The 14,996-nt window shown below is 43.6% G+C and overlaps 1 protein-coding gene across 2 annotated transcripts in view; it reads left to right on the top strand.

The window, feature by feature from the left end:
- dlg2 (discs, large homolog 2 (Drosophila)) overlaps window positions 1-14,996 on the top strand; it is a 284,548-nt gene that overhangs the window by 211,184 nt on the left and 58,368 nt on the right. Inside the window, exons 11-13 of one of the 2 annotated variants that reach the window (XM_076101603.1) lie at window positions 7,326-7,379; window positions 8,624-8,674; window positions 9,369-9,493. In XM_076101603.1, coding sequence (XP_075957718.1) covers window positions 7,326-7,379; window positions 8,624-8,674; window positions 9,369-9,493 — 230 coding nt within the window. The remainder of the gene's footprint in view (window positions 1-7,325; window positions 7,380-8,623; window positions 8,675-9,368; window positions 9,494-14,996) is intronic. The other variant, XM_076101604.1, reaches the window with a different exon arrangement.

The following is a 14,996-nucleotide window of genomic DNA, read 5'->3' as shown; positions in this document are numbered from 1 at the left end:
ATACACAAAACCGATGTACTACAAAAGCAAATCATGATTGTGGATTTAATTGCTGGGATTTGTAGTGTTTGTGCAACCATCGCACAAGCAAAATGACCTAAGGCAAGGCAGTGGGAGGTAATGAGAGGCCATCCATCACGGAGCTGCAGAGGGAAAGGCATTACATGTTCTCCAGCTATTGTGCTGCCTTCGAAATATGGGGAGCTGGACAACGAGGATGAACTGGAAGACCATAAATACGGGCAGTGGAGGAAGTGTGGTCCTCAGGGGGAGGGGGGGGTGTGTATGTGGAGAAACTTATATCAATGCTTTGAATGAAGAATAGACTCTTTAAAATGATACCGACGTTCAAAGAAGGATTCATGTTAGATCGTATTTGGTGGCATTTGCTATATATTTCATGAAGGCAAACTCAACTCTATCATGGTTTCCATTATTTTCTATAAATAAACTTTTATTGAACAATTTCTTATTAGGGCCCGAGCACCGACGTAGTCGGAGCGGAGGACCTATTGTTTTTCGTATGTTTATTAGGGCCCGAGCACCGACGTAGTCGGAGTGGAGGACCTATTGTTATTCTAATGTTTATTATTATTATTATTATTATTAGGGCCCGAGCACCGACGTAGTCGGAGCGGAGGACCTATTGTTATTCGATTGTTTATTATTAGGGCCCGAGCACCGACGTAGTCGGAGCGGAGGACCTATTGTTATTCTAATGTTTATTATTATTATTATTATTATTATTCTTAGTGTTTCGTCGCAAAAAGGAGATGCTTGGGATACTGGGAAAATTACGAAATTTGGCACGCAAGCCAGAATTTGCGAAAATTGCAGTCTGATTGGGGTGTCCAACTGCTGTATGAAATATTGGCTCGATAGCGCCCCCTATTGAGTAGCCCCAACATTGGGTTTCACCTAGCTGTATGAAATTTGGTAGGTATGTGGAACGTGATGAGACGCACAAAAAATCCTCTTGGAGTTTTTCATTAAACCAAACAGGAAGTCGGCCATTTTGACTTTTATGACGTTTTTTGACCATTTCAAGGTGTCATACTTTAACGAACTCCTCCCAGAGATTTGACCCAATTGACTTCAGATTCGGTCAGTATGCTCTTGAGACCTTGGCAGTGAAAAGTTACTCAAAGATCAAAAAGTTATCGAACTATGTGTCCGTGGCGTGGCGTCAAAAAAACACCATTCGCTGCGAAACAGGAAGTTGTTGTAACTCGGCCGTACATTGTCGAATCTGCTCCAAATCTCTCATATGTCATAACATCCTGACCCGGAACACATCTATGTAATAATTTAGAATCATAGTAATAGCGCCACCTAGTGGCAACTGGAAGTTGTAAGTTGTGTACTTTGACATCCTGCTCCTCACAGATTAATCAGATCCCTCTACAATGTTGTCAGAACAGCCTTAAGACCTTGATAATGCTTCATTGTGAAAATTGTAAGAAGTTGTTGAAGGGCGGCGACGTGGCGGCTCGGCGAATTTTGATCCTTCGCCATGAACGAATAAACTGATGTAACTCAACTCCACATCATCAGATCTTTACCAGATTGCACATGTTTGATTAGACTCCCGGCCTGAAGACATCTGCAGTCCAATTTTGAATCATAGCCATAGCACCACCTACTGGTAACAGGAAGTTAAAGTCATTATACTTTGGCTTGTTTCTCTTAGTAGGTAAATCAAATCAACATCAAATTACTTCCACACAAATGTAAGAAGTTCATAATACCATAATACCATAATACCATGAAGCTTTTGATGTTTCGTCGAACGCCGTTGCCGTGGCGATGCAGTCTTCGCCGTTAACAACAAAGGTCATTTTGAGAGGCTAGACATGCTCGAAACATAAGCAAACTTGGCATACACATTTAAAGCCCAAAATGTAGTTATATAATATGATTTTATTGGTTCAGAGTGGCAAATCGGCTCAATAGCGCCCCCTACAAAATTTCAACGAAGCAGCCCTCGTTGTACGTTTCACATAGATTTACAAAATTTGGTAGGCACATGTATCACATGTGGACTTAAAATAAAGTCTCTTGGGACCATGCTCTAAACCCATCCGGAAGTCAGCCATTTTGAATTTTGTATGAATTTCTCGTGTTTTTTTTTCCATTTCCAGGTGCTGTACTACGAACTCCTCCTTGGGAATTAATCCAATCAGCTTAGAATTTGGTCAGAACAATCTAAAGACCTTAGTGATTAAAAGTTACTAAAAGCTTTAGGTTTCATCGAACGACGTGGATATGGTGTGACGGCCATTTTACATGGTTCACCATCATCCATCAAGCTGTTGTAACTCGACTGTACTTTGTCAAAACTGTCCCAAACTTGACATTGTTGTCTTGTTGACTGTCATGGCTTTAGGACTTTTGCATGCCAATATTAACTCATTGTCATAGCGCCACCTACTGATAAGCACGGACGTAAGCAGGATTCTATAAATACAGCGGCCCAAACACTGACCTTATTGAAAGGGTTTGTGGGCACACCATGAGAAAAGAATGACTTCTCTGATCTAAATATGTGCAAACTAAGATGCTTGGAGAGCAAAAGTTAGATAACAGTGGGCATTAGTGGAGTTGCAGGGAGTTGAACCCTATCCTAGTAAACTGACAGTCTGTTATGTTACAAACACTGAAGCACATTCACACACATTCATTTTCTTAATGATCTTTAAAGGCTTACATTTATGATTGTATCGGATGTACACTCAAAACATTTCAGGCTTAAGACCTGGCAACATGATCTTGCTACGCTGCTGGTCTAAGCAGGAAATATCTCACTCGTACACGCAGAGTGTGATGGTCACAGAAATTCATGGCCGCGTCACCCAGAGTCCTGCCAGTACCGGAAAATACCGTTTAACTCGTGCACGCAGTGTATGACGGTCACAGAAATGCATGGCCAGAGTCCTGCTAGTACCCTCGACGTGCGTGAAGTTGCGAGGGCCCGGTCAATGCTGCTCGCAGCTTTAATTTCCTTTGATATTTTTGTATGCAATGAGTAACATGTATGTTGATGTTGTCCAACGATACGACATATAGAGGCTAGTTTAGGCACAAAATCTGCAGGCCGAGTGAGCAGTGACTAAAACATAAAAGCGTCAGTAAGTAACTATGGCCCGTCATAGTGGTGTGCACTGGGGGCCGTCCTAACTACCCGACGCCTCCTGTGTGAGCAGGAGGAGAGAGACAGACGGTAGTAGTAGTTGTAAACTGTAAAGGCATGTCTTTGATGGAAATGTCGAGTTTGAAAGTTGAATATCGTCACCTTCCTAAAATAATGGCCCAAGTCATTTTTTCAGTTTTTTCAGAAAAGACAAAATAAAACGGCCTAAGCCACACTCTTGACATAGGCCATTATACTACAGGGGTATAATCGCATGATCTGTTCAACTGAGGATGTTGGCAATTTTACCAGAAGTGGCCAGCATCATGAGGAGATGATTTAGGCAACAAAATCATTTTTGTCAAAAAATAACATAGGCCATTATTTTAGGAAGGTGACGATATGAGAACTGAACTTGTTCTATCTGTCTCAAACTCCAACAATTGTTGTCTTCTTCATTATAACTTGATGATTCATCATTTCTAATTAGCCTCTGAGGAATCCATCAATATTGTCTTTGCCGGACAAATGACTTTGCAGTTTGATTGTAGTTTCAGTCTCATTTTAAGGTTCTTAATTCCTCCAGTGGAGCTTATCTGTCCATTTACATCACACTCCTGCATTTTCCTTTAGCCTCACTCTGACCATACTTTAGCGTCCACATCTCACAATGTGTTGTTGACTATTTTTACATGGGATGCCTGTCAATCATTTATACACTCCCCTGTTTTCATGAGACACTATACATAGAGGAGCTGCTGAATTATTGAGCCAACCTCAACAAGAGCACAACAAGAAATACAAGCCACTCTCTCTGTAACATCTGACGTATCTGATGCTGCATCTTTGGTTTCTGCAGTGTGATGACAGTCTCAGTAAGGCTTTTACACCTTCCTCATCATCCATTCAGGGCTTTGTTATACGTTGTCTTCTGTTCTTATTTTTTCTGCTTCTTAGAATATTATTAGCCTATGATATTCTCACCAATAGAGTTTATAGCTCCATGAAAGCCTGTTAACATATCATTGATGGCTTAATGTTGTTGGAGGCAGTTGATCACGTGGCGATGTTAGGAAGCATGAACAAGAGGAGAGAGATGAGCCCAAGTGCGCAGTTGAGTGGCCATTACCTCTCGGGGGTCTCTGTGTGCATACAAGTTGATTCATAGTGGCAGTGGGATCCATGTGATGTGGTATTGGGTACTGTAGGGCATAGCAGTGCAAAGAAGTGAAACTGTAGAAAGCAATTGAGTGATTACGTATTTTTAGCCTCGTTTTAGCTTCTCTGTAAGACATTAAGTGACTAGATGACTTCAGTATGGTACAGTTCACAATGCTGGCATGCCTTTCACACTGTTCAACAGAAAGCATCCAGACACAGGGATAAGCTGACAAATGCTCCTGACCTACAATCGGATTATTTGAGCTTCCTGCTCCCCGGCATTACAGAAGAAGATTTGCTTTGTTTCTTTCTCAGATTCTGTCCTCTTGCAGTAGCTGCACGTGACTGTTTGTGTCTGAGTGAATGTCCTCTCTGGACGCTACTTGCATTACAGAGGAGTGGTGTGTATGTGTAAGTGAATGGATGTGATGGGAGAATGTTTTCTTGTGTTCGAACAGACATGTGGTACATGAATGAACGGGTATTTTTAATCTTTGCGGTAAACGATAGTAAAAGGATTCCTTGAGTCAAGTTGATATTTGGTGTGCTGTCCTCTCTGTCTGAGAACGGCTGTGAATTCATTCATATAATTAGTAATTAGAGTACGTGCACGGCAAGCAGATGTGTCTTAAACCCGCTCATCATTCCTCTCACAAACACCTCTTTCCTTCAATCACTTTGTGGCCAGTCTCTCTGTCGCTGTCTGTCTCTGTGATCTTCAGACTCTCATTTGAATGAGCCACAGTGATTTGATAATTCACATGAATGAAGTTTCAAGATTATGCAACAAAATGTCTTCAATTTCCTGCACTGGAGGGAAATAAGACGGCTCTAATTCAGTAATTCAGTAGTTATTTAAATCTTAACATGATGATTTTTCTTGTTGTTTTCATGGGCTAAATTATAGATCACAAAGTTAACAGACCTTAAACAAACCGAAAATAAACACATAGGGAAATTTAAAGACCATGAGTTTACTCTGTCTTCTTTCACCTCCATTAAAAAGTCAAATATGTGGGATTCTGATTTGGATCTAATTTGTCCTCACTAATCTGCAAAAGTATTGATGAAATGATTTGAGCTCACTTGGGTAAAAGAAACAGAGATGTGTTGATAGAAGTGCTTTAGTGATAGGCCCATTGCATTATTCATTGAACTTAAAAGTGATGATAATTTGGCAATGCAACTTATGATGATGAATAATAATAAATTCAGATTTCTTGCCAGAGACACTGGTAATGTCTTCCTCTGTCAAAGTATTCACAGTAGCAGTTATAGGTTTTGTCTCCATCTTCGATGCTGTTTACTGAGGTGTGTCTGAACTGCACTTCTCACACATCTGTTGTCAATCACACATCAAACACTCCAGGGCAGACTTTACCGTCACGGTAGGAAACCTGGGCCATTCAATCATTCATTCAACCCACTTGAATACACACTGCATGCAACAGTATGTATTTTGTAAGAGCAGCTGCAGTATGTAATAAAGGTAAAAAGACAAAGTATGTGATTTGGAAAGCAGTGAAAGATGCCTTGCTCTACAGTTAGATTTCTTCAGGGAGTGCAGTTAGTGACAATGTGGGCTCCATGGTAGCTCTGAAGCGGCGGCTAACAACAAAGGGGCAAGGCTTAGCAAGGGGTCAATTAAACACCATTTACAGATCCACAGGTGCTCTGACATGCAGTACTAATGATAAGAAATAGAGGCATTAATGGCCTCATTTGCACTGAAAGAAAAACACTATTTTTTCAAATCAAAACGTAAATGCGTGTCCTCAGGAACGGGTAATATTAATCCTGCTTGCTTGGTTAACTGTAGAGCTGGTTTGTACTCACATTCTCAAGCACAAGAAGAAACTGATGAATTAGGTCCTGTGCATAGAAATGAGCATACACACCATTTGAGCACAAAACTGTGCATATGCATGGCTGATCATTTAGACCTTATTTATCAACACAGGGTTTACTGTAAATGATTGTCCACAGGACGTTCTTTTTTACTAATATTTACTAATTGAAGCAAACCCAAAAATGCTCATCCCATGCATTGATTCACCAAAAGCTTAATCTGCAAGTAGTATAAAGAAGCAGCAGTCCTGTAGTACAGTGGGGTCATGGAACCCGTAGTCTCAACTCTGTGGTAGTTGTGATGGAGACATGAGTGGACAGACAGGGTCTCTTGCTGATGACATGTGCTGTCACTGCACTGATGACCAAGCAAAGCGTCTTGTCTTTCCCAGCATCATGTCAGTCAGCTGCACATGGTGCTATGACCCTATAGCTGTGACAGGACTCTGTGTGTGTATAGATACTGCATACATCATGATGACGCCTCATGTAAAACATGTTTCCAGTCCAGGATCCGTGACCGGATTCGGCAACTCATTTAAATCTCAAAGAACTTCAGTTATTTGGGGCTCTCACCTTTTGCACACAATGTAATATACTACTTGATATGCATCATATTGTGTTTCATTCTAATTATTTGAGAATGATTAGCCTTTTCTTTTGTTATTGCCCTTGTTTGTTTAAGTTCTATTCATCTTGTGATGCCAAAATCAAAGGATGAATTTCAAAGGAATCTCCAAATGCATCCTTGAGCATCCTCTTCTGAAGTGAGTCTCATACATCAGGCTCATTCTTTACGTACTGGAAACTGAACTGCTGATTGGATGTTCGGTCCAGCTTCTCATGTTGTGGCCAAAAATCGGAGTTCCTCTCTGGGGAGTGCTGTCCTGTATGACTCATGAATTCTTTACTATCAGTGCGGCATATCTGCCCAATAGGAAGTCACCGCGTCCACTCTTTACTACCCATGTTCTCATCTGTCTCTCGTTAAACCTGCTCAGCTACAATAACTGGGTGTGAGTGGAGCATTTCTGCTGCCATTCAGCAAATGGAAGTCTGTTGAATTGTTGATGATACAGAGATCTACAAGCTTGTCCCCTGGATACATTCATGGAAAGTAGGACAGTGGTGGGCCCTCTATCGCTAAAACATAAGTCTCCCCCTTCTCTCTCTGTCTCTCTTACAGGCCAGCCCTGCGCCGATGATTGTCAACACAGACACTTTGGAGTCGGTTCCTTATGTGAGTTTCTGTGTATTTTTTGAAGCACCTATTCAGTAGAAGATCCATACCTCCAGCAGATTAAAGCACACTTGAGTAGGAGCCCATTATTACTGAGTTTTAGCTGAGATAGTATGTGTGGTGCGTTACTACATTTTGATCATCACTTATCATAGTAACAAATAAGGTTGCAGTTCTGAATTATTGATGTTTGTCATGAATAAATGACTAGCGCAAGACTTCTAAAGACCAACACCTCAGTATTTTACATCAGAACAGAGAAATGAAGCTGACTGGGCTTCAAGTGGTGTTGTATTGTCACGTGTTGGCGGTTATGTTAACAGTTGAAGGTGCTTCTCTATTTTGTGTAGAAATGAGGAAAGGAGCATCTGCCTCAGCCTGTGACATTTTGCAAGCAGTTGTTTTTCCCTGCCAGACAACATTACTAACTTTTACTGAGATATTGTGTTCTTGTGATAGAGTTATGATCATATAGTAGCTTCAGATAAACTCTGCCTCTTTTACTGCCGTTGCTAATTAAGTCTTCAGGTCTTGCTTGCTTCTACAGTCCTATGAGTTCTGATAATAACATCTGATGCTGCTCAAAAATGATGTCCAACTGGGACTATGATATGCAGCGTCTCACATGCTGGTGTGCTATTCCTGTATGAATGCATAATGACAGAAGTGCTCTCTGCTAATTAATCATCTCAGTGAGATACAGGATGGGACTGACTTTGCTGTAGATAACCGCTATGTGGCAAAAACAGCATATGTTGATTAACCATCACCTTAAATTGTGTCCCTTGAGGTGGCGCCTATTTAGCAGAGAAATCAGTGGCTGAAAACCTGAAAGCCCCTGTTCAATTTAAGTATGGAGAGTTTAGAGCCAACATCATCATCCATGAATAGATCATCGGTCATATTGTGCACCTATTTAACAATAAATGCAAAAACATTAAGAAAAAATCAATTTCTTCAAGGTTTTATGAAATCTAATAATTTTTTCAACAAAATATGATGTGCTTACGTATGCTGGTATCGACCAGTTTCAGCCATTAATATCATGATCTATCCATCAATCTATGTGAATTCAGGAGAAAATTACAGGCAATAGACAAAGAAGTAAAGAAACACCTAAATGTGTATTTCAGATGTTTTCTTTCCAATATTCTGAGAGAACACATGAACAACTATGTTTTGCCTGCAGTGTCTCCCCAATGTTTGAAGGGCTAAAAATCTCAATCTGTTTTCTGTACCCTCAGGTCAACGGCACAGAAATTGAATACGAGTTTGAGGAAATCACTCTAGAGCGGGTGAGTATCTCACATCCCTCACAGCTGTGTTTAACCTCAGATGATCCATGAGAACATGCCTCTGCACTGTGGTCTCCTGAAGGCTTTACAATAACATGCAAGGTAGTGCTAGAGGGAAGTTGAAACATCCATGCTGCCTCTTTAGAGGATCTACGCACAGTTATCTGTTTACATCATGAGCTACTACCAGTCACTTTATGTATTATTATTATTATTATTATTATAATTATTAATGATTCTGATTCAGCATCCAGGCAGCAATGCCCTGCAGGGACTCTCAGTGGGTTTTGTAATCAAGAGAAGCTGCTATTCCCATCAGCTAATGACTGAATCAAAACTTGACCTTCATTTTGTGAGTGGGCATCCAGGGGTATTTATTTGCAGAACCGACAAAGCAGAACAGTCTGAAAGACAGTGTGAGCCCGTAAATACAACATTTCGTAGTGTATCTGTCATGATGGAATCAGGAGAGAGGCTGTGTAATGCAAACTGAAGACTTTACATCTCTGAACACTTTGTAATTATGCTGAGAGCAGAGACCCTGTACAGCCATACTGTTAAACTGCCTCAATATTTCATTGACTTTTAAAGAAATTGTTCCTTGCAGTACATGCAGTTAGTTGATGTGTTGGCATTTTGGCACACTACATACAGAATGAGACTGCCTGTCCTTGACTGTTTTCCATGGCCACAGGGTAACTCAGGGTTGGGCTTTAGCATCGCCGGAGGCACAGATAACCCACACATTGGTGACGACCCCGGCATCTTCATCACCAAGATCATCCCTGGAGGAGCAGCAGCCGAGGACGGACGGCTGAGGTCAGTCACTTCCACTTCCCCACACAGCTTTTCAAGAGGAGATAACTAGAAAAGCTTTCTGACCTGACATGGAAAAAACGTGCATCTCTCAAAAACACATGAGAAAAGAAACGTCCTGTAAGAGGATGACTTAAAGATAATCTCTCACCACTCCACTATACCACAGTTTACTCCTCCACTACTGCACTAGATAATCTGCCCTCAGAAATGTTGCATATAGCACATATTTAAGATATTATACGGCAGTATCATTGCTCTGAAGCAGACTAAAACTTGTGGTCAACACTGGCTCTCTTGCCAGTTTATCTTGATGATGCCTTATATTTCTATGAATCAAAATTCATTCTATCTATATTGACAACATTACTTTTAAACTATTTGTGTCCATTAGCATGGATATTAACTCTAATCGCAAATCACAGACATTAACCTTCTGTTCATTTAATCTCAGGAGTAGCTTAAAAACTTTTTTTTAGTTGAATTTGAGTGTCTTCTCTCTCCAATTAAAACCCACATCAACAAACCTTCATTACTCTGCAGCATCAGCGCGTACTGAGCTCTGATAGTCACTTCACACTATATTGCTTTAGGGGGACCCACATCCTTAACATTATTAAATTAACGGATACAGTCCATCAGATCCTTTGCTACAGTAGTTTATCAAGGAGGCAAGGACTCTCAACATGAGCTCACTATTCACTCTACTGGGTGAAAGTCTTCGTGAACACTCTCACGTTAAGTATGAAACTGGAGAGCCACCGCTTTACTGACACTTTGGTCTCGTAGAACATTTTGTTAGATCCGGGGGTTCTCTGGCCCGATACGGGGCTACCTACTGACTCAGCTCTCTATTAAAAGATTGGCGAGCTGGTGTTCTGCGAGGAAACTCGCCTGGCTCTGCTAACTACCGTTACTCCTGACGTCTACCCTGCTTCCTCCGGTAACGTGCACTCGGCCGAGGGGCCACCCTGGCCGGGCGCTTCTACCAGTCGCGTCAGTTATGGCAGCTTTCCTCTTCTGGATCCGGGCTCTTGGTAAATTGCCAGGTTAGGTTTTAACGGCTAGGAATTACAACTAAAACCGTAAGGGACTGTTAAGTGGACCGGTCACTAGGATAACCATTAAGAACTCTTGTTGTTAAACATACAATAGATTTAACCTTTTACTGCCACGAGGGACTTTACTACTTCAGCAAATGAATTCTCTTGAGAAATTTACTTTAAATGCAGATTAGATATTTATTACAGGATATATATACATTAGCAGGGGCACAGCAACAGCTCACATAAAATCATACTACACTTAATTCGATACTTTTAATTCTTTGATTATACTCATTCATTTTCAATGCCGAGGCGGCTCAGTGGAGCTGGATTCTTGATGTGATAAAAAGTCCTTTTGGGTTTTGTAGGAGCGAAGGTCTGGCCTGACCTTCAGCTCCTCCTGCGCGGCCACCAAAGTCCGTTCAGCGATCCTTCAGGCTCAGTACAAAGTCTTTAGGGCGGCTGCGTCCATCTGTTGTCCGGTTGTTAAAGTCAAACAGGGGGAGAGGAAATCTTCGTCTTTCAATCTTTGTCCAGGAACGGCTGTCTTCTTTCCGTGAACAGAGACGAAGTCCTCCGATGCTGCTGTCGAACGAGGTCCAGTGTTTCTCCGTGGAGCACTTGGTCGGCGTCCTGCGATGAATCCCGTCTTGCTGTTTGCAAGTCACTCTTTTTATAACACTTTTGGACTGTCTCTCCCCTCCCTTCCCCAACAATCCCTAACTCGGCGCGTGATTAACATGACATCATTGATTTTGAGTATGTGCTAGGAAAACACCAACTTTCTGTGTGTGTGTGTGTGTGTGTGTCATTACTTCATCAGTCGTGTGTCCGGTTACACCCGTAGATGTGCTCGAAAACACCCAACATCTGTTATGACCTCAGCTTCTAAGGTCCCCACCCTTGCTTACTTCCCCTTACATCAGCTCTTTCTACACACACAGACTTCACTTTACTCCGATACACATACATTATTATTATTATCAGTTTACATTTGTTAAATCATTACATATCTGTTATGTACTACACACTTGCTTTAAAATGATTATTAGATTTCATCCTTTAAACTATAAGTATACGCTGTGTGCCCTTTTAGCCTGATTCACATACCGAACATGTATTCCTTTATTTAAGGCAGCCTTCATGGGATCTCAACTCTTTTTGACACCCCCTTCTTGAGGTCTCAGGCTGCCGCTCCGTGTTACTCGCAGCCCTCCAGGAAGTTGTCATCAACAGGGGCAGTGACGAGGAGCACGTCGTCCTCAGGTGAAGGCGGTTCTGATTCTGCCTCCCAGCTGTCGACCACCACTAGCCCGTCCAACCCCGGGGGCTCCAGTCCCAGGAGCCATTCGTCGTCATCTGCATCCTTCAGCTGGGCGTCCATGTCCTTCACCAGGGCCAACACGTTCTGGTCTAGTATGGTGTTTGGAGAGAGGGAACCTTGGGTGGTGACAGGGCTGCCCCGGGTGCCTTCTTCTGATTCACGAAATCCTGCTAGCCCTTCAGGGATCACCTCCACCAGCTCCCCCCATTCCTCATCGTATCCCCACATCCCCATCAGGTTTGGTATTATCCCTGCGGTCTCCGTCTGTACACCCACGTCCACCTCTGTTTCACTCGCCGCGTCGTTGGGATCCTCGGGAGATGGTGATCGATATAACACAGGTGGCAAGCGCGGCCCAATGACGACGAACCGGCCATCGACGAGATGGGTTGAGGCCACCCAGGTGCCGTCAGGAAACTCCCATAACTTTGTATATATGGGGCAGTACATACCGTTGCTGTAGAATTGGATCTCGGGTACAGCTTCTTCAGCGGAACTCCATATGACTTTTGCCAGGTAGCACTGGGTGCACCATAACGCTGGGGTTACCACCCATAGGTGCATCACCTGCTCCGTGAGGATTCCACAGCAGATACAGCAGGCACCTTCCTGAAATTGATTGAACACAAAAACTTAATTAATATTACCATAAAGCGTTAAAGGCATAGTAAGCTTAGCAGGGGGGGTCCTATTTTCTTCTTTAAGACACGTCATCTGCATTGGAGCGCGCCATGGAGCGCCTCATAGCCAGGGAATGCAGCCATGGAGATTGCAACGCTGCCGGAGGTGTCATGCCGGGGCTCTCAGGTCTGTCTTTCCTCGGAAAAAGGGCCTCATACATCATGAGCCATGCTGCTATAGTGATCGAAGATTCGGAACCCGCCCAGTAGATGGCGACAGTCGCTCCCCAACCTAAGCCCCAAAGAGCAATGGCGCCGATCTTGTGGAGCCAACGCCTTCTTCCTCTTTTTTGCATAGCCATGGTCATGACCACGATATATGCCAGCACAGCAACTGCCATTACCGCCTCGATGATTGCTGACAGCAGTTTCAACGGCCCGTAGAAAACTGCAGCGATGTCGACTCCCAACCAGATGACCACCATTCCTCCCTTCACTAGGCCCAAGCGGGTGGTGTCGATGTTGACTCTCCCCAAGAGGTAGGTCGCGAACCAGGAAAGGGTGATCCACATTGACCCTCGATAGATGTTTACAATTCCCGCTTTCAGACACCCTACCACCAGAGTTAGCATTCTTAGGGGCTGGTGTATGGACCATTCGCCCATACAGCAGTAGAAGAACCATATGATTTCAAGGACCCAAAAGTCCAGCTTGGTTAATCTGAGCACTGATACTGGTTCTGCATTAGAGGAGTTCTGGAATGCTTCGGTTATACTCACTCCGAATGTGGGCAGTCCTGTGGGCTCGACAGTGGTGGTGTCAGTTGTCATCTTGGCTGTATGTGTTGAATTTCTTTCTTCTTTGTTAGGTTGAGGCTCTTGGTTGAGGATCCGGGTCTGCAATGGCTATGGCGCTCCAATGGTCCACCCTTTATAGGTGGGTATGGCCCTCCCTTGTACGTAGGAGGGGCCTCTCCTCTACTTCCCGTTTCTTCCGAGAGTTCCTCTTAAAGCACGAGGAGACAGTGGCTGCAACCCCGCCCTTAATGGCGGCACATACTATTATGCCCAGAATCACAATTCCAACTATCATCAACAAATAGGGCCAAAGCTAGGAAAACAAAGTCCCCATCCAGCCCCTTACGACCGAGAATCCTTCTCCAATTTTCCCTGCCAGTTCTTCTACTGCCACCGTGGTGGTCCCGACAATGGTGGCTCCTGTTAGCTCGATCCAGGTGCATTCATGTTCTCGTCGTCCACTTCCGCAACTCAGCCAATGTTCTTCTGGTGAATAGCACGTCCCGTTCCCATATAGGCGATTAGGCCCTATCCACTCAAATCCTCTGTCTTCCTTTCCTTCGCACAGGCTCTTCCTGAAGGCGTGTCCCTCAGCTAGAAAAACTGTAGGATACGTTACTTGAGGGATGATTTGTCTGTTCACATTTTTCCTGTCTTTCATACGATGGCCCAGGATTAAGTTGGTACAGCTGCTTGTTAGTGGTCCTGATCGCCTCCATTTCTTATCTTTTCCTTTCACCCAGGTTACTTCTTGCACATGGGTTTCGTACTCTTCCCCATAGTGTCTTTGGCAATGATCCTCCCATCCTGGCACAGTTTCACAATGTCTCCCGGCCAGGCTGATCTTGCAAGTCGTGTTTCCTCGGTTACACTCCATTTTCCAGGGTCGTGGGCCTACATATGGTTCGGGGCTGCTCCATACTCCGGGCCAGATGTCTCTGTCTTTTGAGTACACTGTGGCAATGTACTGATACTTCACCCAGTAATTTGCTGTCTGAGTTAGGCACGGCACAACCCATTCCAACACTTCGTCTTTCTGTAGGCCCCACCAAGTTGAGCCACTATCTCTAGTATGCCCCTCTTTCCAAGCTTGTAGGGTCCCTTTGATCGTCTGATTTTCCTTCAAGCCCGTACAGTCATATAGCCATGTCCCCCAAACCCAGTGCCACTCTTGCCAAAGTGTGCATCGCGGTGAGGCTCCCTCGCCTAGATACTCTGAGCCATTCAGAGCAGCAAACATTTTGTTGGTCACACAAGTGTCGATTTTTTCATTAAATCCTCCGGTTTTGGCAGTTTCTGTACATACATGTCCGTTTTCCCAGGTCCTACTAGGCCGTGGCTGGCTCTAGAGTATCCCTGGTGGAAGGACCCCCTGAAATGCACCAGCGGAGTTACCCATATCCAAGGCAGGGTGTCGTTGAGCCATCCCTCGTGCTGGGCATTGGGTTGGGGTAGATAGATGTACTTATGAGCCTGATACTGTGGTTTGGTAGCCGGAGTTATTACAAAGTAATTCTGGGTCTCACAGAGATGGAACACATTCCAGAAACACTCATCAAGTTGAGGGAGTTTGTTCTTCTTACACTCCCTCGTCCACCTCCTGTTCATATTTTTACGATGACTGGAGTCTTGTGGCTTGAATCCTGGAAGCGGATGCCACTCCGCGGCCTCTTGAGCCGTAGGTATTACGTCTTCCTCCTCTTCCTGCTGTGTGTTATT

The sequence above is a fragment of the Anarhichas minor genome, unplaced genomic scaffold (genome assembly GCF_050575085.1).
Source record: "Anarhichas minor isolate MPS153535 unplaced genomic scaffold, ASM5057508v1 ptg000027l, whole genome shotgun sequence".
NCBI lineage: Eukaryota > Metazoa > Chordata > Actinopteri > Perciformes > Anarhichadidae > Anarhichas > Anarhichas minor.
This window is presented reverse-complemented; position numbering and strand designations above follow the sequence as displayed.